Source organism: Moschus berezovskii, chromosome 1 (genome assembly GCF_049115385.1).
Source record: "Moschus berezovskii isolate FMDL1 chromosome 1, NW_MosBer_1.0, whole genome shotgun sequence".
In the NCBI taxonomy this organism is placed as follows: domain Eukaryota; kingdom Metazoa; phylum Chordata; class Mammalia; order Artiodactyla; family Moschidae; genus Moschus; species Moschus berezovskii.
In genome coordinates this window covers 145,866,388-145,889,487 of record NC_142460.1, presented here as the reverse complement: position 1 = coordinate 145,889,487, position 23,100 = coordinate 145,866,388, and the positions used below count along the sequence as shown (strand labels likewise).

Genomic DNA, 23,100 nt, shown 5'->3' with positions numbered 1-23,100 from the left:
TTGTCTAGGTTGGTCATAACTTTCCTTCCAAGGAGTAAATGTCTTTCAATTTCATGGATACAATCACCATCTGTAGTGATTTTGTAGCCCAGAAAAATAAAGTCAGTCACTGTTTCCCCATCTATTTGCCATGAAGTGATGGGACCAGATGCCATGATCTTAGTTTTCTGAATGTTGAGCTTTAAGCCAACTTTTTCACTCTCCTCTTTCACTTTCATCAAGATGCTTTTCAGTTCCTCTTCACTTTCTGCCATAAGGGTGGTGTCATCTGCATATCTGAGGTTATTGATATTTCTCCCGGCAATCTTGATTCCAGCTTGTGCTTCCTCCAGCCCAGCGTTTCTCATAATGTACTCTGCATATAAGTTAGTAATTCTGAAAGAGATGGGAATACCAGACCACCTGACCTGCCTCTTGAGAAAATTGTATGCAGGTCAGAAAGCAACAGTTAGAACTGGACATGGAAAAACATACTGGTTCCAAATAAAAAAAGGAGTACATCAAGGCTGTATATTGTCACCCTGCTTATTTAACTTATATGCAGAGTACATCATGAAAGCGTGAAGTTAAAAAAAAAAAAGTAAGGCTTTTGCTTTTTGCTTAAAGCTCATACTCTATTAGTTTTATACATTGGCCACAAGGTGGGGCTCTGATGTCATAATTCAGCATGATTTGTAAAATATATATTTATATAAACACAAGTGAAAATAATAAAACAAAATTTAATAATCTCATTTTTAAAATATTCATTTTCAATTATCTAATCATTTATGCTCAATAAAAGAAAGTTATGCTTTAATTTGTCCATTTCTCACCTGGAAGTTGTGCTGTGTGCTTAGCCATTCAGTCGTGTCCGACTCTTTGCAACTCCATGGACTGTAGCTTGCCAGGCTCCTCTGTCCATGGCGATTCTCCACGTTAGAATACTGGAGTGGGTTGCCATGCCCTCCTCCAGAGGATCTCCCTAACCAGGGATCGAACCCAGATCTTCCGCATTGCAGGTGGATTCTTTACCGTCTGAGTCCCCAGGGAAGCTCTGTCAAATATAAAATTCTCCTGAGTAGATGCAGGATTTTATATCATGATGTGATTTCCTTAAGGACTCTATCATTGCAGACTACATTCCTAAAGGAAAAGTTACTGAACTTAAACCAGTGTTAAGAAAAATGCCTTTTAAAGCTATTTTTAAAATTATTTTACAATGTTGTGTTAGTTTCTGCTGTACAACAATGTGAATCAGCTATATGTATGCATATATCCCCTCCCTCTTTAGCTTCCCTCCCACCCCCTAACCACATCCCTACAGGTCATCACAAAGCACCCAGCTGAGCTCCTTTCAATAAATAAATAAAATTATAATTAAGCACAGAGAAGTTCACTACTTATTAAAATCTACATGATTTTTTTCCCTCCTTCTACATTCCTTAATTCTCTTTTGCAATCTAATATTTACTTTGGGATGAAGATAATTTGGAAGGAACATCATCTTCCTTAAATTACTGATAGCATGCATGATGTTTTCCATTTATTTTGTTAAAACTGCTTTAAGTTGTTAACTTGTTTTGTATTGTTAAATAGGTAGAAATTCTTTTCTAATTTTCAAAATAGTTTAGGTAATCAGATTTTTAAGTCATTTTCAGTAAAGATAGAATAGCATGGGGAAAATAATCATTGTTACTTGATTTGCCAAAAAATTAAATACCACCTCAAAAATCAGCAAATAACTTACTTTTCCAAGTGAATATTTTCTTATTTCAATCTATTAAGAATAAAACAAAAATATTAAAAACAATCTTTAAAATTAAAAAGAAAACTGCAGGATGATTTAAAATTTATAAAGTCCACATATCCCTAGTGTATATATCCATCTCTCCAATTTTCTGATTCTTTGTACTAGAATAACTTAGCAATATAGTACTTTGCATTTTAAAGCATGTTTGTGTGTAGTTTTCCACTCTTTCATTACTTATTTCTTAGTGTATTTCTCTTTAAATGTAATCCAAAATTCATTGCTTTCATTGAAGAGCTTTATGTATTTCCCCTGTTTCTCTCCAATGGCTTTTTATACAAAGACTCACACTAAAAGAAGTCTCGAGCTTGCTATTCTGAAACATCACAGATAAACAATGTTGCTTAACAAAGCCTGCTTTCATGAAGTCTTGAAGACTTCGATACTCCGAAACACCCAGTAACTAGGTGTTTACTGAAACTGACTCTTAACTGATAATTTTGTTTGGCTTTCCTACAACTTGAAGGGATTTGTTGTATGGACCACTCTGTATTCCAATGAATGACAGGCCCCAAAAACATCATAAAAGATAGGCTTTAGGGCTTAGCAAGCAATGAAATTAAGAAAGATATTTGACAGACAGGAAAATAGGAATGAAGGAATATGCAAAGAGATTCTGTAATTAGCATGGATCACACAATTGATGTGTTAACTGTTTTCCATGTTTAGTCTCTAGAAAGGTGCTTGATCTGTTAGATAAGTTACCAATAAACGTAAAGTGCTAGTATTTTTCAAAAATAAAGTAGAGGGAAGAAAATTAACATATTGGACTATTACTAAAGTATCCATACTAAGGGAAAATATTCACTTTGATTCCTATGCACATTAAGAAGTAGAAGAAATGCCAAGATTAGCATTTAAAGCCCTTCAGTAATATATGTATACACACACACACACACACTCATATACACGCACCCACAGTCACCAATATTTACTATTGACATTAATACACTTCCTTTACTCAAATTAAATTACAAATAGGATTGCTTCTTTCTACTGTTTTTATCTTTCTTTAAATTAAAACTTAGTACGCAAATATATTTTCATAGTAAAAGATTTTAGTTCCTCAAAAAATTAAGAATTGCAGTGATATGATCTTCCACTTCTGAGAATATATCCAAAGGAAACAAAATCATTACCCCCAAAAGCTGTCTGCGCTCCCATGTTCACTGCAGCATTACGCACAACAGCCAAGATACAGAAACAACCTAAAGTGTCTATTAATCGATGAATGGTTAAAGAAAATGGAAAATATGATGTGTATACACACACACACACGTGCACACATTTGCAACGGGAGGAATATAATTCAACCATGAAAAAGAAATAATGCCATTTGTGACAACATGGATGAGGCTCAAGAGCATTGTAGTAAGTGAAGTAAATCAGACAAAGACAAATAAGCATGTTCTCACTTATATATGGAATTAAAAAGAAACAACTGAACTCACAGAAACAGAGACAGATTATTGGTTGCCAAAGCTGAACATGTGTCAAGTTACAGCTTCTTCTATCCATCTAATCCTGCCTGTTTTCCATCTTCCAAATTTTTGATCTACTTATAGGCATTTGTCACGCTTTTACTAATGATGAATTGTTCTTTTTAAAGTATACTTCATATCATTTCAGGAAATCTTGGATGAGGGGGAATGTAGAAAATATGCTGTTGATTGCCTTCATCCAATTTCTGGAAACATGGAATGAGATTAAAATAGTTACTATAAATCACCACCCACAACTGTAAATAATTAGGATCTACTTATGTCTTTCATGTGACGTGTACCACAAGGGACATTAAGCTGGCTTGCACTAGTAGAACTGTGTTTTATAACCAAAGTCTGTTCTAAATGGTTGGTATCCATGACATAGCAGTACATATTTAGAAGAGCATCCTTGAAGTACAATAGTATAATTCACAAATAATTAATAAAATGTCTTCTACCAAACTGATGGATAGTACAAATTATTGGATATGAAGTACTACTAAAGAGCAGAAACAAGGTAGAATTACAACTCTTTATCTCCTAAATCCATCTCAGTAATTATAACATCTTGTTCACCACATTTTTAGTGACTGGGCCAGTGCCTGGACCATAGTAGGGACTTGAAAAATACCACTGAATAAATAAATACATAATAAAAATGTTTTGTCTATTTTCTCACTTGTGAAATAAATCAGATGAAATCCCTAGTCAGTCTGAAACTGAAGATACTACAATTCAATTGGAAATTCAATAAATAGTGTTCATTTAATTTGGATATCAGTAAACATACCAAACAAAATAAAATCATAGCTTATTCTATCTAGATATTCTTTCAATCCACTCCACCATCATTCTCATCTAAACATAAATGACCAATAATAAAGAGAACAGAAACATTTTAAATTATTTTATTTTTCATAATTTTCTAACACACAGTGTTAGAACAATGAAGTTTGGCACCATGACTTAAAACATTTTTTCAAGTTTAACCTTTAAGTTAAAAACAGTAGCTACAATGAGAATATTTAAACCTCACTCAGAATAATGGTGAAAAAAATCAAGTCACAAAATTATGTCAGAGAATTTTTTGAAAGTGGGATAAAAGAAAAGTAATAAAAACAGTAAGAAGGATAAAATGGAGGCTATGCTGTGAAGACAAAAAAATTAATCACCCTCCTGAAAAAAAGAATTAGGAGGAAGACAGAGGGTAAAAAGGAAGAACAAAGGCTCACCAACTTTATTTTCCTGATATAAAATTCAAGTACTTAGAGTTTTATTTTTTAAAAAAATCATGTGTACTACTAAATCTCAATGAAATTTTCCTTTTCCTCATTTTCTAGAATTAAAAATGATCCTGTCTTGACTTAAGGACACTTGCTGATCTTAAATTGATGCTTGATGTACTTTTAAGAAATCAAAAGACTTGAAAGCTTTCCTAAATCTAACATCTACTTAATCTAATCCACCTTGGAAAATTTATCTGAAGGAACATAAGGCTTGATTTCTAAGGCAAATGTAAAAATATAATCTAACAATCTCAACAAAAATGTTTTCCACTGGATATGCACCTCAGTTGTATTTTGTGCTAAGTTTCTTGAAGAAAAACATTGTATTATATATTGTTCCTCATATTCCTTCAATAACCACCAAAAAAGGTCCCAATATAGATAGTCAAAGAAAGTACTTATGCAATTAATTGCATACAAATTCAGTTAGAACTCCAGTTTTCCTGCATTTCAAAACTTGAAATTTTCATTTATATCCATTTTGTCTACATGTTGATAAATAAAATTCTTCCTACTCTTTTTAATAATAAAATATTATTAGTCTCATTTGTCACTTGTACATCTGTACCTGAATCAACTAAAACACAAATTCGGAAAATTGTCATTATTCTCAGAGACAATAAGGCATAGAAATAAATAATTGCTTTTACATTTTTTTTTTCCTTTCTCTTCTTCAATCTGTGTTTTAAGGCTCAGAGCAGACATTTAGAAATATCGAACCATATTTTCTGGAAAAGTTTTTCAAATGTTTGGCCTAAAGTGAAGTTGTTCTGTGGAAGTTATTTAAATATTCCTCTCATCTTCTCAAGGACAACTTCAAAGGCATGTTCATGCCAGTCATCCATTCCAAAAGAAAATTCAATTCAATGAAAAGAAAATAACTTAGGGATCTATAAATGACACAGCGATGTATCTTGTTCCGTTTTTAACAGGAAGTCCTTCATGCAGATGGGTGAGTCTCCCTGGATGCATGAAACTCCAGCCTTTCCTTGGTGACTCAATAGAGCAATTGTACCTTAGAAATTTGCATCCACCTCCCTAAAAGGATAGAGAAATAAATGTTTCAACTTATTATATTTCATTTTTAATGAGTGATAAAATTCAAATGATGCTATCTAAGCAGAATCTAAAAAAAAAAAAAAGATAAGGCAAAGGCCATTTCATAATGACACATTTGTTTTGAAAAAATGTAAAATAGAAAAACCATAATTACCTGAAAATCTTCTCCCACATTATTGAGTGCAATGTTGATGGTAAATGTAGAAGCGTCATGATGAGGGCGAAGGGAGCGCTGTCTTTCAGGGGAGTATTTTACTACAAAATTCAAGAGTGCAAATCCCTAAAAAAAAGCAAAGTCAACTAATGGATTTGCTTATCAATAAAAACATAAAATAGCACATTTGTGTAAAAACTGGTAGGAGTAGGTAGTAGTAGTGGGAGGATAACTACCTTAGTATAATAGCCTGCAAAGACTTTCAGTGTGACCGGTGCAATAAACTCCCGGATAAAATGAAGCCATACATTCTCCAGACCAATTTGCTTCATGTGGATATCATCGGTTGGGACATTTTCATAGCCACCAGATATACGGCTATCCTGGAAAAAGCATTCATGACAACATAAAATGTGGTCCATGTGCAATTCACACTCAATTTGTCTTGGAATTTTTTTCAACCACAAGATCATAATAGACAATAAAAATATAGTTCAATTATGGTGTACCATCTGCTTTAATTGCAAAACTATCAAAATAACTTAGATAACAAGGCTTTGCAAATGTATCAGTGATGAAATAAAGTATTACAAAGTAGACTGCTTTCCTATTTATTTAACAGATATGTGAGCACTGACTCCATGGACATGAGTTTGAGTGAACTCCGGGAGTTGGTGATGGACAGGGAGGCCTGGAGTGCTGTGATTCATGGGGTCGCAAAGAGTCGGACACGACTGGGCGACTGAACTGAACTGAACTGAATGAGAAAATAAATACAATTGGTCACCAAAGCCTTTCCATGTCCCCTTAAAAACAAGTTTTTTGTTTTTTGTTTTACAGTGACCCTTCAGGAAGTCTTAGCTGCTTGATGGGCATAGATTTTGTTTCTCTGCACCTTGGACTACTACCTGTCACTGAAAATAAACTTTTCCTGCCAATCTCCTCACTTCTATCTTGTAACCCCCAAATTCCTTCCATGATTGCTTTTCATTTTCCTACAACCTGCCAATTTCAAGTTCTGCTTCAAACTTCTGCCTTCCTGATCAGCTGATTAGGTGGCTATATATTTGAGCAGAGGCATCAATATTCCAGGGTATTCCACTAAAATTCCTTGGTACTATAAAGGAGCATCTGTGGGTTCTCAGAGGTAAAGAAGTACATTGAACCACCAACAGAAATGCCTCCTGCCAAGTCTTTGAATGTAAATGCAATACTGAATTATACCAAAGGCATTCAAAATGATTCTTCCTTCCTATGTTTACACATAAAAAAATAGCTTTGGCAGTCAACCAGATAAAATTTGTTTTGTTACTTTCATTATAGCTCACTGTGAAAACACAGAGAATTTTAAAAAAAAAAATGGCCTTAGAGAAGAGTAATATCACACAATAGGCCTATATGACCTTACCATCCCTAGCCAGGGGACACAGACCCTGAAGGATCACCCAGTGTAATTGAAGATGAAATTGAGGCCCAGATAGATTAAATGTTATAAAACGATTGGCAGAATTAGATGAAAGACGTAGTTCTCTTGACAGCCTTGGGTAGCCCCTTCACTGAGGTCTAGGACTCAGAGATGTAAGACAGAAAGGACAAACCTCCTGCACTTTCTCTAAGTACCTATACTTCTCCTTGCCCCACATACACATTTTAATTCTTAATGTAAAATGACAACTTACATGATGTTTCCCACCAGACCACTGGCCATAATGCTCCATTTCTTCCACCAATTCATCACAGGCTTTTTCAGAAAATATAGGAAACCAAAAAACATCTGGACAAGGCTATGTATAAAACATGACACCACCATTAAGAGAGTAACATTTTGTGTCTTTTTACTAACAAATGGCATTTCAAAACTAATATTCAGTATTTATCTCACTTAGATGTCTTTTTAAGAAGTTTGCCCAACAATACTGACACTACCGTTACAAACAATAGATTTTTAAAACACAATTTCTAAGACTTTTTTTTGCATTTTAACCTCTATGAAATCAAGAAGTGTTCTTAGACTCACGGTTGGCTAGGCAGCCATTGTGCTATAGTTGCTAATGACACAGGGAATGTACACCTGGTCAGATATTGATTCTGTTCTCAACATGTGTGCATGTATGCATCTATATGTGTGCAAATGCATACACACATTTAGTTGGTGTTATATTTGTTAACCTGCTCTTCGAGATGTCTTTTTAAATGATACATTATGATTTGTCATTGAAATGAAATGTTATTATGTGTAAAGTGCCCTCTGACATACAACACCTTTGTCTCAGTAAGTCTAACATACCTCTTTCAATGTGCGTCATAGTTTAATTGGCAGTGTTAGTTTTCCTTTCTCACAGTGAACAAAATAACAGCATCTCAGAATTAAAGACCCTTTACAGTCTCTGAAATAAGGTATTAGCAATAATTTGGAACATTAGTCTAAAACAGAGTTCCTCTTTGAGAAGTGATGTTTGGAGTCCAATTTCTTCAAAGATGAACTTTCACTGAAAGAGGCTTACACCAGAGATCTGTCAAAAATTTATTTCTGAAATGGTTATGACATTGGGAGTATGCTAAAAAAATAGCATGACAATATTATTGTTAATTTTCATTTTTCTACATGTTAAACTATATGACCTTCAAGGCTGTAAAATTTGTAATTCAGTCACATGAACTTTACGTAAAGGACAGTTTCTCTACTTTCACAACACCCTAGCTAGAGAGTATTACGTTAATAATATTCCCTACTAGAAAATATAACAAAAATGCTCTAATATCATAGCAATTTTTAATACAAACCTGTTCAACTATATTTTCAGTGAAAATCTTTGAGTAATCTCGGTTTATATACTTTTCCTTCCAGTCCTATGGAAAAAAAAAATTGATTGCTCAGATTAAAGCAAAAACCTTTCCACGAATACTTGAAAGTAAAATATAAAGTATAGTCACTTTAGAAACTGCTCAAGCAATTTATAAATGACTGTGTGCAATAGACAAAATAGAAACTTTCAGAAACCAGAGTTTATGTTTTCTAAACTTTGCCTGATTTTTTTGTATGTTTAAAACATTCTGTGAAATGCAAATTTTCATTTATGCAGTTTTATAACTCTATTTTAAATTCTGAGTAATCTTATAGTCTCTATATTTGTATGCTATATTCTATGGATATACATGAGTTCATGAGTTGTGTGTGCTTAGTCCCTCAGTCATGTCCGACTGTAGCCCACCAGGCTCCTCTGTCCATGAGGATTCTCCAGGTAAGAATAATGGAGTGAGCTGCCATGTCCTCCTCCAGGACAGTTATACATAGGTGTAGGCAAATATGTGTGTTTTAAAAGTGAAAAATAGGAAACATAACTCTAGCAACAAACATCAGTAAAAACTAGCAAATTAATCAACTTGGCCTTGCTTATATACTTTTATAATGAATTACTCTAAAATAATTTTGATTTTTTAAAATATATTCAAAATGTGTATTTTCACTTCAGCTTTAGATTAGTATCAAAGAATGCTCAGTGGGGTTACTAACATTATCATAAGTTTCAGTTAACTGAAATTAAGGTTTAAGACCATGTATTGAAAAATAGATCCTCTTCATACTAACTCATGAACCTGAATCTTCTCTTAACCCAATCACTGACACACCAACCACACACTAAGATAAAACAATTTTTGTCAATATCAACTAAGGAATCTTTTTCCTGGAAGTGTTTTACTTAAAAACCCAATATTTAAAGGGTACATCTTAAAATAAGATTCAATATCCATAATGATCTTTTCTTAAATATATTTAGACTGTTTAACAAAATTCTTAGTGTTCTCTTTGCAAAGTACAAATAGTAAGCAAGTAGGGAAAAATTGAGGTAAGGAATATGTTTCAAAAAATATTTGTCTGAAGTATATCTTTTGAGGCCACATTTAAAAAGGGTCTTGATAATTTATTTGCCATTCTTAGTTTTACATTTCTCTGCTTATATGTAACTCAGATTATTTTTAGATCTGGAAGAACCAAAATTATCTTCAAATTCTTTAACAAAATTAACTTATACATAGTATGTCACTATAAGGATCAAATTACTCATTATCCCCTTTAATGTTTCTTGGTTCTCTGGTTCCAAAATATGGGGGAAAATTAAAAGTAAATAATCATACATAACATCTCAGAATCTTTAAAGATTTTTAAGTATTCTTTTTTGGCATCATTATAGATTTTTTTGAAATTAAAGAAACAAGATCCTAAGATTTTACATTAAAGCATTAACTTTTTATTTTAGACTGCTTTCAAATATCATTGAACAAACTGACTTTATTAATTTCTTAGTAGTTCTGATAATGGGGTAGTATTAAATACTTTGCTATGGGATATCCTTCATGAGACATATCAGTCAAACTAATTTACCAAAACTAGGACAAAGCCATGGAAAGAAAACCAGTTCCGATTTCTGATATATTCATTGCATACTCTCTGAAGATTTTAAATCTCACACAAATATCTACACTTCAGGATATAACTTGGGACATTTTTTTCAGGAAGCTAGTATTAACCAAGAAATCAAATAATTGTATCTCTCAAAATACCAAGAGTTCTAGTGCTAAAGTAAAATAGGTAATTCCATCCTCATCATTTTAAAAAAGAGCCCCTTTTCAATTCTACTCCTGTGAAAGATGGAGATACGCTGCTAAAGTGAAACAGAAGTACTTTTAAGACACACAAAAAAGTCAAAAGATATTCATTTTCCAACAGCAGAGTTTTAGAGACCATTAAATTTACTATTCCCCAAAGTCAATACTTCTACAAAGTAAAAGACAATTCTCAACAGGTGGACTGAGTCTTTGTAATTTAAAACTTGACTACTAGCAAGGAAAAGAAAAGCATAAATAGATTTTAGAGAGTATTTTCCCTTGAATAAATGTGCCATTAAGACAAAAAGGAATTCATTCCTGCATAATTCAAAAATTATAAAAAAGAAATAATTTCGGACATAGTTTCCTCAACTTAAGACTTTCTCTATATGCTGATTCCACTTTGCAATTTTCTCTAGCTATCTTTAGAGTACATTCACAGAATTTTTATTAAAAAATTATTTTAAAATGCATTTTCTCAAACTAACTTCTTGCATTTTCTTTCTGAAAGTCAAAGTGTAATACTGTCATATATGAGCTACTCGTAAACATTTTCTTCTGAAATTGAGACTGAAAATTTATTGGTGTTTTGAAATACAAATAACAGAAATATTAGGAGAAATCAAAGAAACTGATAATTCCCTTATCCAAACTTAATATGCCTTTAAAAAGAAAGTTCTTAGCCAAGAAATACAATAAATTAGGCCTGTGATTACATAATTTAAAATACTTCTTTAAAGTCTTTTGCTGTATTTCTGCATTATTAACCTAATTGATTTATATACATTTGGAGTTACAAAAAATAAGTAATAAATGAAGCTGAGCATGAAATACATACCACAGGATTTTCAAAAATCTGCCAGAGGTCATTGTTAAAATGGGAAATATTGTAATTAGCAGTTGATAATAGTCTTCCAAATTCATGTCTATTAGAAATGTACATAAACACACCCTACACGCCAAAAAATAATAGTATTAATAATATTGGAGAAAATATAAGAAAATAAGTTAAACCACAGGAAAAATTTTACAAGAGAAAAAATTTTACAATTTTTCAAATTTTGTCTCTTATTCAGGAACATGCATTTTTATTTTTCATATAAAACATGCATAATTTAAAATAAAAGTTGAATTTGATTAATTATGAATTCAGATACCACACAAAACTAATTGATAGCACTGACACTCAACTGAAAAAAAGAAAAGGAAGAAGGACTGTTTTTGTCCCTTTCTCACTGGTCCTAGATGTAGACATCAGGGAAAAAGAATTCCTGTTTGAAAGCAGAAATATTTTTGAGACGCCAAAGTGCAATTAATTTTACCTCTTTTGGCTTCTTTTCCTTTCAAAGAAGATATCACATTTTTAAACAAAAATTCAAATGTCAATATTTTATCAGTCTATTTCTTACTTTTATGTTCTGATGTTTAAAGACTGAACACAGAAATCACTCCTGCATTAAGAGGCAACTAAAGAAAGTCAGTTTCTCGTCCTTGCCCCAAACCTAATAAATATGGCAAACACCATTAAGGTAGGGTTGTTTCTTTTTGTACCTGTTTTAATGGTAAAAGAGTTCGTTATTAATAAAAAGAAAATTAGTGTGAAGAGTAATCAAAACTCATTTTAGTCAGGATGTACTTTATACATATTCCTACTTCTTCTCTCCTTAAAAATAAAACTGGAGAAACTAGTGAAAGAGATTTGTATTTAACTTTTCCATCTGTCACCCATAAAATGCAAATCAGTCCGAAGAACTAAGAGTTGAATATCACACATGCCTACCCCCAACACACAAAACACACGCTCACATATACAAATTCAGAACCAGTGAATACCAACAGTTTACACCAAGCTAAATGAAAATAAGACTCTTAAAGAAACTTTACTTTTAGGCAATATACAGTATCTAATATTTTAAGTAAATAAACAAAAATAAAAGTAAATAAAAATAACACCTTTGGGGGGCTGAGCATTTGGAATGTTTCCGGAGTAGGGGAGTCTTTTTCCCTTTGTAAAGTCTAAAATGAAGAGAAGGATTGGGTAAGTTGACCTGCACATCCACTCTCTCAGGTATTCTTAGGTAAATAAAAATAGCAGCCCTTGAGAAAAAGCTGACATTCTGAAATGTCCTTCACAGACAACATGCAGAACAAGCAAAGCTTACAGTGCACATAAAGAAACAACTCCAGCCCTTTTTTTGTTTTTCTGTTGGTCAAACATAAATCCAAGCTCATTCCTTAGTAACAGAGTTTTCATCAGATACAAAATTAAGACAAAGGAAAATAAAAAATGTGTAAGAGAGGCCATTCCAGGGTGCGCTGTTGAGTCAAATCAGCCAAACATGAGCACAAATGACATTCAGTGTAACAATGGACAAAAGTTCGTAGGAAAAACAAACATATTCAAGTAATACATGCCTTATTAAACTAGAAAAAAGTACTTGCCAACTTTCCTGATTTTTCCATAAACACATTTACTTATATAAATTTGAATAAAATAACCCAATCATTTCTAAAACCATATAAGTATGTTTTAAGACACACTTACACATTTTGAAAAACAATTTTCTACAATCACTTCAAGTTTTATAATGAAAATATATTATAGACTAGCAATTTATCATTAATTTTTCACATAAACAAACTACATATTTTAATCCTTCTCCCAGTTAAGTGATAAGGAACCTATTTTTTGAAAGTATGGGATTAATAATGACAGAGAAATATTGGATACTGACTTTAGGACAAAAGTGTGTTTTTCTTAAATATGTAAATCATCATTTCACCTGGGCTTCATCTATTAAGTTTAATTAGGTCAGATTTTTAAGTATAGTTTCAAATTAAAGACAAATTCTTAAAAATGCAAAGTTGATTTGTAACCAATCTATGCTTACAATTGAATATCTTATCGTTGCCTGTGAGTTAGCCTAAGCCAAACTTTTTTCCAGTTGTTTCTGCAGATGTCTCACAGGCAAATCATTCTCGATAATTCCTCCCAATATTTTAATACAGAACCAAAAAAATTGGCTAGTACTTACAAATTAGCAAGAAAAGGGCATCAAAACAAATGACACATCAACTGGTAAAGCAAGCCATCTTATAGAGACATTCAAGCAAGTCATCATCATATTCCCTACCATTTCTCTAGCATTTCGGCAAAGAGCCATATCAGGATCCAGTTTATCACGAACAAAATAGTTCCTTTCATTCATCTCTGATCGGAGGGTCTTTCCTTTAATTAAGTACACGTTAGCCATGTATGGGACATTCCATATCCCTCTGAAAGTAAAGATAAGACATTCCAAAATACCACAAATACAAAATATTTAAAGTTTTATTTTTATGGTTTTAAAATAAATGCCTTGTATGTTTAAAATTTTGCATATATAAACTATGGAGTCAAGTTACACACAGATACAAACACATTTCATGATATCTGACATATGTACACACAAATATACATGAGATTATTTGGTAAACACTATAAGAGTGAGTGAGTGAAAGTTGCTCAATCGTGTCTGACTGTTTGTGACCCCATGGACAGTATAGTCCATGAAATTCTCCAGGCCAGAATACTGGAGTGGGTAGCCTTTCCCTTCTCCAGGGGATCTTCCCAACCTGGAGATCAAGCCCAGGCCTCCTGCATTGCAGGCAGATTCTTTACCAGCTGAGCCACAAGGGAAGTCCAAGAATACTGGAGTGGGTAGCCTATCCCTCCTCCAGAGGATTTTTCCCGACCCATATTATGAGCTAAATCAGTATTTCCCTATAAACTTCATTTTAAAGTTGATATGTTTGGCATTTTAACTGTCATCCCTCACTTTGTTGATCCGTTAGAGTACAATATCCTGATGGGAATTTACAATTAAGCACTTTGATAGCAAAAACATCACATCCAGTTCAAACTGGCTTCCCAGAGCACTGAGCTTCCCTTCCCAAGTCTACACTCAGTGACCACATTGGAAGCTTGAAATCAGCCATAGTAGATGTATTCAGAAGACAAAGAAGGGCAAAACTCCAAACCAGGGCATTTTCCAACCCCAAGAATCAGTTATCAGATGTTTACCAGCGCACCACTGAACACAGCCTAAAATTCTCTTAAAATACAGTTTTTTGAAAGTCATTAAGCTATCTCAATTGTCTGTAGAAAAAGGAAGATATAAACATAGCATGAAGTACACAAGTGATGGAAGACACAGTTTATTTCATCCTTCTTTTTTTCCCACACTTGCCTGCTTACTTTCAACATGACTCATTTCCTGACAACAACAGAACAAAGGTTTCACTTGAAGGGATATGTTTTGCTTTCACAGAACAGAAAGGGAAGATACTGACCAAGGAAAAGTAGTCAGAGATTGAAAGCAATATACATAGTATCATTTTGTCTTACTAGATGAGTTTCAAAGGAAATGTTCAATCAAAAATATATAGTTTGCCCACTGAATTCAGATTAATCACTGGTATAGTAAAGAGTACACTGTTTCATACACACACACACATACACACACTTTGTAAGATGTCATTCTTTCATTCATCTCTTACACATAAGGTACATTCTCTTACTAACCAAATCAAAGTCAGTTCAGTTCAGTTCAGTTCAGTCGCTCAGTCGTGTCCGACTCTCCGCGACCCCATGAATCACAGCACGCCAGGCCTCCCTGTCCATCACCAACTCCCGGAGTACTCAAACTCATGTCCACAGAGTCGGTGATGCCATCCAGCCCTCTCATTCTCTGTCGTCCCCTTCTCCTCCCGCCCCCAACCTTTCCCAGCATCAGAGTCTTTTCCAGTCAGTCAACTCGTTGCATGAGGTGGCCAAAGTATTGCAGTTTCAGCTTTAGCATCAGTCCCTCCAATGAACATCCAGGATTGATCTCTTCTAGAATGGACTGATTGGATCTCCTTGCAGTATAAGGGACTCTCAAGAGTCATCTCCAACACCACAGTTCAAAAGCATCGATTCTTCGGCGATCAGCTTTCTTCACAGTCCAACTCTCACATCCATACATGACCACGGGAAAAACCATTGCCTTGACTAGACGGACCTTGGTTGGCAAAGTAATGTCTCTGCTTTTTAATATACTATCAAGGTTGGTCATAACTTTCCTTCCAAGGAGCAAGCGTCTTTTAATTTCATGGCTACAATCAGCATCTGCAGTGATTTTGGAGCCCAAAAATATAAAGTCTGACACTGTTTCCGCTGTTTTTCCATCTATTTCCCATGAAGTGATGGGACCAGATGCCATGATCTTTGTTTTCTGAATGTTGAGCTTCAAGCCAACCTTTTCACTCTCCTCTTTCACTTTCATCAAGAGGCTTTTGAGTTCCTCTTCACTTTCTGCCATAAGGGTAGTGTCATCTGCATATCTGAGGTTATTGATATTTCTCCCAGCAATCTTGATTCCAGCTTGTGCTTCTTCCAGCCCAGCGTTCCTCATGATGTACTCTGCATAGAAGTTAAATAAGCAAGGTGACAATATACAACCTTGACGTACACCTTTTCCTATGTGGAAACAGTCTGTTGTTCCATGTCCAGTTCTAACTGTTGCTTCCTGACCTGCATACAGGTTTCTCAAGAGGCAGGTCAGGTGGTCTGGGATTCCCATCTCTTTCAGAATTTTCCACAGTTTATTGTGATCCACACAGGCAAAGGCTTTGGCATAGTCAATGAAGCAGAAATAGATGTTTTTCTGGAACTCTCTTGCTTTCTCCATGATCCAGCGGATGTTGGCAATTTGATCAGTGGTGCCTCTGCCTTTTCTAAAACCTGCTTGAACATCTGGGAGTTCACGGTTTACATACTGCTGAAGCCTGGCTTGGAGAATTTTGAGCATGACTTTACTAGCGTGTGAGATGAGTGCAATTGTGTGGTAGTTTGAGCATTCTTTGGCATTGCCTCTCTTTGGGATTGGAATGAAGACTACCTCTTCCAGTCCTGTGGCCACTGCTGAGTTTTCCAAATCTGCTGGCATATTGAGTGCAGCACTTTCACAGCATCATCTTTCAAGACCTGAAATAGCTCAACTGGAATTCCATCACCACCACTAGCTTTGTTTGTAGTGATGCTTTCTAAGGCCCACTTGACTTCACATTCCAAGATGTCTGGCTCTAGGTCAGTGATCACGTTATCGTGACTATCTTGGTCATGAAGATCTTTTTTGTACAGTTCTTCTGTGTATTCCTGCCACCTCTTCTTAATATCTTCTGCTTCTGTTAGGTCCATACCATTTCTGTCCTTTATCGAGCCCATCTTTGCATGAAATGTTCCCTTGGAATCTCTAATTTTCTTGAAGAGGTCTCTTGTTTTTCCTATTCTGTTGTTTTCCTCTATTTCTTTGCATTGATCACTGAGGAAGTCTTTCTTATCAAAAGCCTCTACTTTATTCTTATCCTTTAGACAACAATGACAGGAAATTGAATGAAAACAGCTTAAATGAAATATGATTTCTCTATTTCCACTTCTGTGAAGCCTTATTTCTGTCACACCCACAGACAACATCAGGCATAAGGTCTATACAAATCATCCCAGAAATAATTAAAGTACTTTGAAACAACAGAATATGATTGTAACAGTATTTTCTCAGCTATCATACTTCTTAACTGCAGCTAACAAAAGACTCTATCCCATATATATCATTCAAACTATTACTGTTCTCATGCCTATTATAATTTTCACAAGCAAAACATCTCTTCACAACTCAACTGTTCAACAAAAACTGTATGATTTTTTTTTTTCTAAATGTTAACCCTCTTTAATTGAGCTGATGTATCTGAGAAATTAGGCAAAGCACTCAATGTCTCAGTCACTCTGGTTCAAGTCAGCTGTTTGAAAAAAAGGATGACATTCTTCTCTATTTTAACCTTAGTAAAAAGCTAATTCAAATGTGATCAGCCTTTAGTTTAAAAAATATCAACTTCTGTGTCTGAAATAAGTATAAATAATGCACATACTTGTTAGCAAGTATACTCTTTTCAAACTCTAGAAAATGGAAATCATACAGAGAAGAAACTTCTCTTTAAAGCAGAATACCAGCTATATCACACAGAAAATTCTTAAAAGGGAAATGATGGAAGGTTTAGTTTTAGGTGTTTTTGTTGACTCATTTATAAATTTTATAAGCTATCAAACAACGTTCATCTTGGCCACTAAATAAATTAGCTAAATGAAATTCCTTTTCCAAACTTTAAAGAATATTCCTCTTCTAACAACCATAAGATGACTACCCATGGTAATCATACACTATCTTTTAGTATTTACCACAACTGAGAGTGTGTGCCTTTGAAGATTTACGACATTAAGAACAATTTTTAAAATATTAGTTTTATACTAGTATTGCAGGATCACAAGTAGTCTCCAGGGTCTTCAAATTTCCATTTAACATAAAGGAAAGAGATTAAAAAATGTTTGAAAACTCAATATAATAAGACCATATCTTTACATAAAGATATTTCACATGAAAAGATCAAATCAAGTAACTTACACTCTATTCCCTTGAACAATATCCACATAATCTTCAGATCGAGCGTAGTATCCATCAGGACTCAAGGCCCCCCAGAAGTTGGACCAAAGTTTTCCATGACGAGTTACAAGAGGAGCAATGATCTTCCTGAGGAGAGAGAAACAAATTCAGATAATTATCCACTTTTTAACTGCCACAAAATTATGTGTTTGGGGCTTAACATGACACAGAAAACAATAAACTTTGTTTAACACATATGCAGTTAGTCCAAAAAACTAAAATAAAATAGGAATTTCCTCCCTTCACTTTTCCTTAAATAAGTACATTGCTGATTTTCAATCATGCTTGGTAAAAAGACTAATAAAAAAGAAAAAGTAATTGAAAATGTGAATGAAAGTATAAAAATAATTTTTAAAAGGACCATACTTACATCCAATAAAAGTGTAACTACCTTAATCTTTTATTTTAAATATTTCAAAAATTATATTCATTGAAAGCAAATATTTTCATTATTAGGCAGACATAACAGTCCCTAATGCATTAAGGTATCTCATAAATACTTGTTGAATAAAAAAATTTATGAAGATGGGCTGAGATATTTGTAAATAGGCCAGTTTTCCTAAAGTTAAGTCCTAAATTACTTTAAAGTATGTTGCAAATTTTTTTTAACTTTTATAATGGGTTGTGCTAGCCCTGGTGGCACTGAACATTTTTCTGGTTTTTGACTATTTTAGAAAACAAAATAGAATAGTGCTGTCTCACTATTTACCAGGAAAGGAGTCCCTTTGAGACAAGTACGTGTTACAAATTCAAAACATGTCAGATTTCTTCTTAAGGAAATCTAATTTATAATGCATCAACATTTTTCAACTGAAGTAACAAATTCTGAAATTCCACTAGAATTAACTTAAAAATAAACTAAATTGCAGTTCTGTTCTGTTCAGTCACTCAGTCGTGTCCGACTCTTTGCGACCCTGGGGACTGTAGCCTACCAGGCTTCTCCATCCATGGGATTCTCCAGGCAAGAATACTGGAGTGGATTACCATTTCCTTCTCCAGGGGATCTTCCTGACCCAGGGATCGAACCCGGGTCTCCCGCATCGGAGGCAGACGCGTTAACCTCTGAGCCACCAGGGAAGCCCAAATTGCAGTAGTGTGACACAATTTTGAAGAAAATCTCACACAGCTCCTCCAAGAGGAAGGTAATAGACCAACTATCTCCACAAAAAAACCATTTCACAACACTCCAATCTTCTGAAGCCCAGGTGTTACTGGAAAAGTAACACATAGTTTACAAATACACTTCATTAAAAAGTTTGTAGTTTATTTTTCCTGGTTCCTATTAGAATAAAACGTTAGCCAGATACATCTATAATCTGCTTTGTTAGAATACCCACAACATTGGAAATAAAAACATAAATTAGAATCTACATATTATGTTAATTTAAGGAATGATAATTCAAGATAACTAACAAGATCAAACACTTAATAGAAAGAAATCTTTTAATTATAATCTTAGCTGCCTGAAAGAGCTGGGTAAAGAGACAATGAAAGTGAAAATCCATCTGCTGTGTGCCTCAATGTTTTTGAGTATGGAATTCTAAGATTAATACTGAGCAGCCTTAGATTTTGAATAACTGAATTCTCAAATTGACAATATACATAGGATGGGTTAATGGCAAGCCACTCCAGTACTATTGCCTAGAAAATCCCATGGATGGAAGAGCCTGGCAGGCTGCAGTCCACGGGGTCGCTAAGGGTCGGACACGACTGAGCGACTTCACTTTCACTTTTCACTTTCACACATTGGAGAAGGAAATGGCAACCCACTCCACTGTTCTTGCCTGGAGAATCCCAGGGACAGGGGAGCCTGGTGGGCTCCCGTCTATGGGGTCACACAGAGTCGAACACGACTGAAGTGACTTAGCAGCAGCAGACATCTTACATGTTTTAATCATCAAATTCAAAACAGCAATTTTAACATTTCATTGCTAACCATTCTATTTGTTAAGAGAAATAATTGTGTTAATATTTGTGAACATACATAGATTAATACCTGGCACTTAATAAGCACTCATTAAAGGTGGGTTATTAGTGGAAATATTAATACTAGTAGTACTATTACTGGGCTTCCCTGGTAAAGAATCCATCTGCAATGCAGGAGACCCAGTTCGATTCCAGTCAGGAAGATTCTCTGGTGAAAAGAATAGCTACCCACTCCAGTATTCTTAGTTGGAGAATCCCATAGACAGAGGAGCCTGGTAGGCTATATGTAGTCCATGGGGCTGTGAAGAATCAGACATAACTGAGCGACTAAAACCTTCACTTTTTTTTTTTCACTTTCAATACTAGTGGTAGCAGTAATAAATAAAATAAAGATTAAATCACTATAAGCTAGTATAGATGGTGCCATTTTCTCACTTCAATTTGGCTAAATAAAAACAGGTACTGCCTAATGATAATTAGTTCAGTACTAAATAAAATCACAGATCAGTCTGTGGAGTAACGTGCACCTCTGAAATTTCTTTCAAATTCTAAGAACTTCCAAATCTGCTTGTAATAACTTTTTAGGTCAGAAGTTTTATGAAATTCTACTTTAAAAATATCTTTAGAAAATAAAGCAATTCCAAATGTTACAGATAGATCATAATTTCAACTAGTTTAGAAAAATAGGCCAAATATAATTAATAAACATTACATTTGTGATTGTAACATACTGAATAATCTAAATATTCATTGGGCTCTTTTCTCTTTGGCTTCTCTAAAAAATACAAATTCTTAGAATTGAAAGTTGTAGAAAATAATCTCTTGTGTTTCTTCAATTTGCTAAACACAGATAAGTAATTACAGCATGTCCACATAGATGCAGAAAATAATTATAATTTCAAAAATAAATTGACATTGAATCATAGTACCTGTTTTGTTCAATCAAAATTTTCAAAGTCCTTGGATTTGTCAAAACAACATCTGCATCCACACTAAAGTAATATTCACAGTTTTCATCCTGACGGCAAAAATCCCTGTTGTTAAAAAAGAAATAAAATAAGCATTCAGTTCAGTTCAGTTGATTTCAGTCGCTCAGTCGTGTCCGACTCTTTGCGACCCCATGAATCACAGCACGCCAGGCCTCCCTGTCCGTCACCAACTCCCGGAGTTCACTCAAACTCATGTCCGTCGAGTCGGTGATGCCATCCAGCCAGCTTATTCTCTGTCGTCCCCTTCTCCTTCAGCCCCCAATCCCTCCCAGCATCAGAGTCTTTTCCAGTGAGTCAACTCGTCGCATGAGGTGGCCAAAGTATTGGAGTTTCAGCCTTAGCATCAGTCCTTCCAATGAACACCCAGGATTGATCTCCTTTAGAATGGACTAGTTGGATCTCCTTGCTGTCCAAGGGACTATCAAGAGTCTTCTCCAGCATCACAGTTCAAAAGCATCAAATAAACCAAATATTTGAAAATATTGGTTGAAAAATGTTAACATAAATCTCATGTAAAGTAATGTTTTTCTAAAATACTTTTCTAATCAAAATAGTAAGACAATATCCAAAAGGGTAAATATTACTTTAAATTTCAAAATGGTCAGTTGATCAACGCAGATGAACATGGAAAGAGCAACACAAAAAGTTTAGAGCAAGTGAAATATATTTTCAAGCCATGAAATACTTTAAACCATAAAGCATCAGGTCAAATGGGCAATTTATAGTTCAGCATTTAGTCCTCTCTAAAAGGGAAATATACTTTATACTAATGTTTTTGTCAACAGAATTTTTTCACAAATCAAAATATTTTCTACACACACACACACACATACTCACTGAGCAAAATTCTGTATATCTACAATTTAGTTTAAGTGAAACCTTGGAGATACAGGTGTATAACTCTTTAGGTATTGATACTTTGTAAAATTGATTTACACGGAATTCTTTCTAAGACAGTCACTGCCCTGCTTCTTATATGGGGACATGGATTATGATGTATGCTGTTCCTGGTACAGTATGGAGCATTATCATCAGGAACACAAAGGAATTAGCTACTTGTGATACATGACATGCTTCCAAGTATTGTGGTTTCTGCATTTGGGGTTCTTTCTGAGCTCTCCTCTATCACTGCTGATCCAAGTTATCATTTTCTGCTATTGACAGTATTTATCTCCATAACACATTTTTTCTAAGCCACTGTCAAACAGGATACCAGACAGGAAGATTGTTAAAGTTGTGAAAAAATAAAAATTAGAGGAAATTATTTTAAAATACTCTACCTATGTATGGTGACAGATGGTAGACATTGTGGTGATTACTTCACAACATATACAAATATTAAAGCATTATGTTACATACCTGAGAAAAATATTATATGTGAATTATACCTCAATATAAAATAATAAGCTAAAAAAATTTTTTTAAAAAGCAGCCCAGATTATCTTGGATAAAAATTGAAACATTTACACTACATAATTTCAGGATGAGTATAAATTCTTGGTAATAAAGTGTGGCATTCATCTTAGAGCAACAAGACAGAATAGAGAGTTCCCAATCATGCATAAATACTCAGTCACCTAATTTAGGACCAAGGCCAAGTCAATTAAGTAGGAAAAGAAAAGCCTTAAATTAAAAAGGAGTGGGGCTCTATAACAACCTAGTGGGGTGGGATGGGGAGAGAGATGGGAGAAGGTTTCACAGGGAGGGCACTTATGTATATCTATGGCTGATTCATGTTGAAATTTGTCAGAAAACAACAAAATTCTGTAAAGCAACTATCCTTCAATTAAAAAATAAATAATTTTAAAAAAAGAAATAAAAGGAGTGTTGAAACAACTGGAATTTCATTTGCAAAGAATAAAATTTGACCCCTACTTCACTCAAAACACAAAAATGTATTCACGATGAATTGCAGATTGAAACATCTTAAACATAAATGATAGAATGATAAAGCTTATGAAAGAAAAATTTCAAAGAATGGATTCATGACATCAGAATAAGATTTCTTAAATAGAAAATGAATACCAAAGCATAAGAAAATGAAACAGAATTTTATTAAGATTAAAATTTCTTCTCATTAAAAGGCAATACTTAAAAAGCCAGAGTAAGATATCTTTTCATACCCAGTAGGGTGCCCAGGGACGGGGGAGCCTGGTGGGCTGCCGTCTATGGGGTCACACAGAGTCGGACACGACTGACGTGACTTAGCAGCAGCAGCAGGGTGCCCAAAATAAAAAGATGGGCAATGAATGTTGACAAACATGTGGAGCAGCTGGAGCTCTACCACC

At 34.2% G+C, this 23,100-nt stretch overlaps 1 protein-coding gene across 2 annotated transcripts in view; it reads right to left on the bottom strand.

Moving 5' to 3' along the window:
• Window positions 1–4,165: 4,165 nt before the first annotated feature.
• Window positions 4,166–23,100, bottom strand: part of PLOD2 (procollagen-lysine,2-oxoglutarate 5-dioxygenase 2) — a 120,514-nt gene continuing 101,579 nt past the window's right edge. Inside the window, exons 11-20 of one of the 2 annotated variants that reach the window (XM_088839998.1) lie at window positions 20,753–20,857; window positions 17,859–17,984; window positions 13,515–13,656; window positions 12,334–12,396; window positions 11,219–11,332; window positions 8,557–8,622; window positions 7,452–7,556; window positions 6,009–6,155; window positions 5,773–5,898; window positions 4,166–5,597 (exon numbers count right to left, since the gene is read on the bottom strand). In XM_088839998.1, coding sequence (XP_088696124.1) covers window positions 5,442–5,597; window positions 5,773–5,898; window positions 6,009–6,155; window positions 7,452–7,556; window positions 8,557–8,622; window positions 11,219–11,332; window positions 12,334–12,396; window positions 13,515–13,656; window positions 17,859–17,984; window positions 20,753–20,857 — 1,150 coding nt within the window. In that variant the 3' untranslated portion in view covers window positions 4,166–5,441. The remainder of the gene's footprint in view (window positions 5,598–5,772; window positions 5,899–6,008; window positions 6,156–7,451; window positions 7,557–8,556; window positions 8,623–11,218; window positions 11,333–12,333; window positions 12,397–13,514; window positions 13,657–17,858; window positions 17,985–20,752; window positions 20,858–23,100) is intronic. The other variant, XM_088840001.1, reaches the window with a different exon arrangement.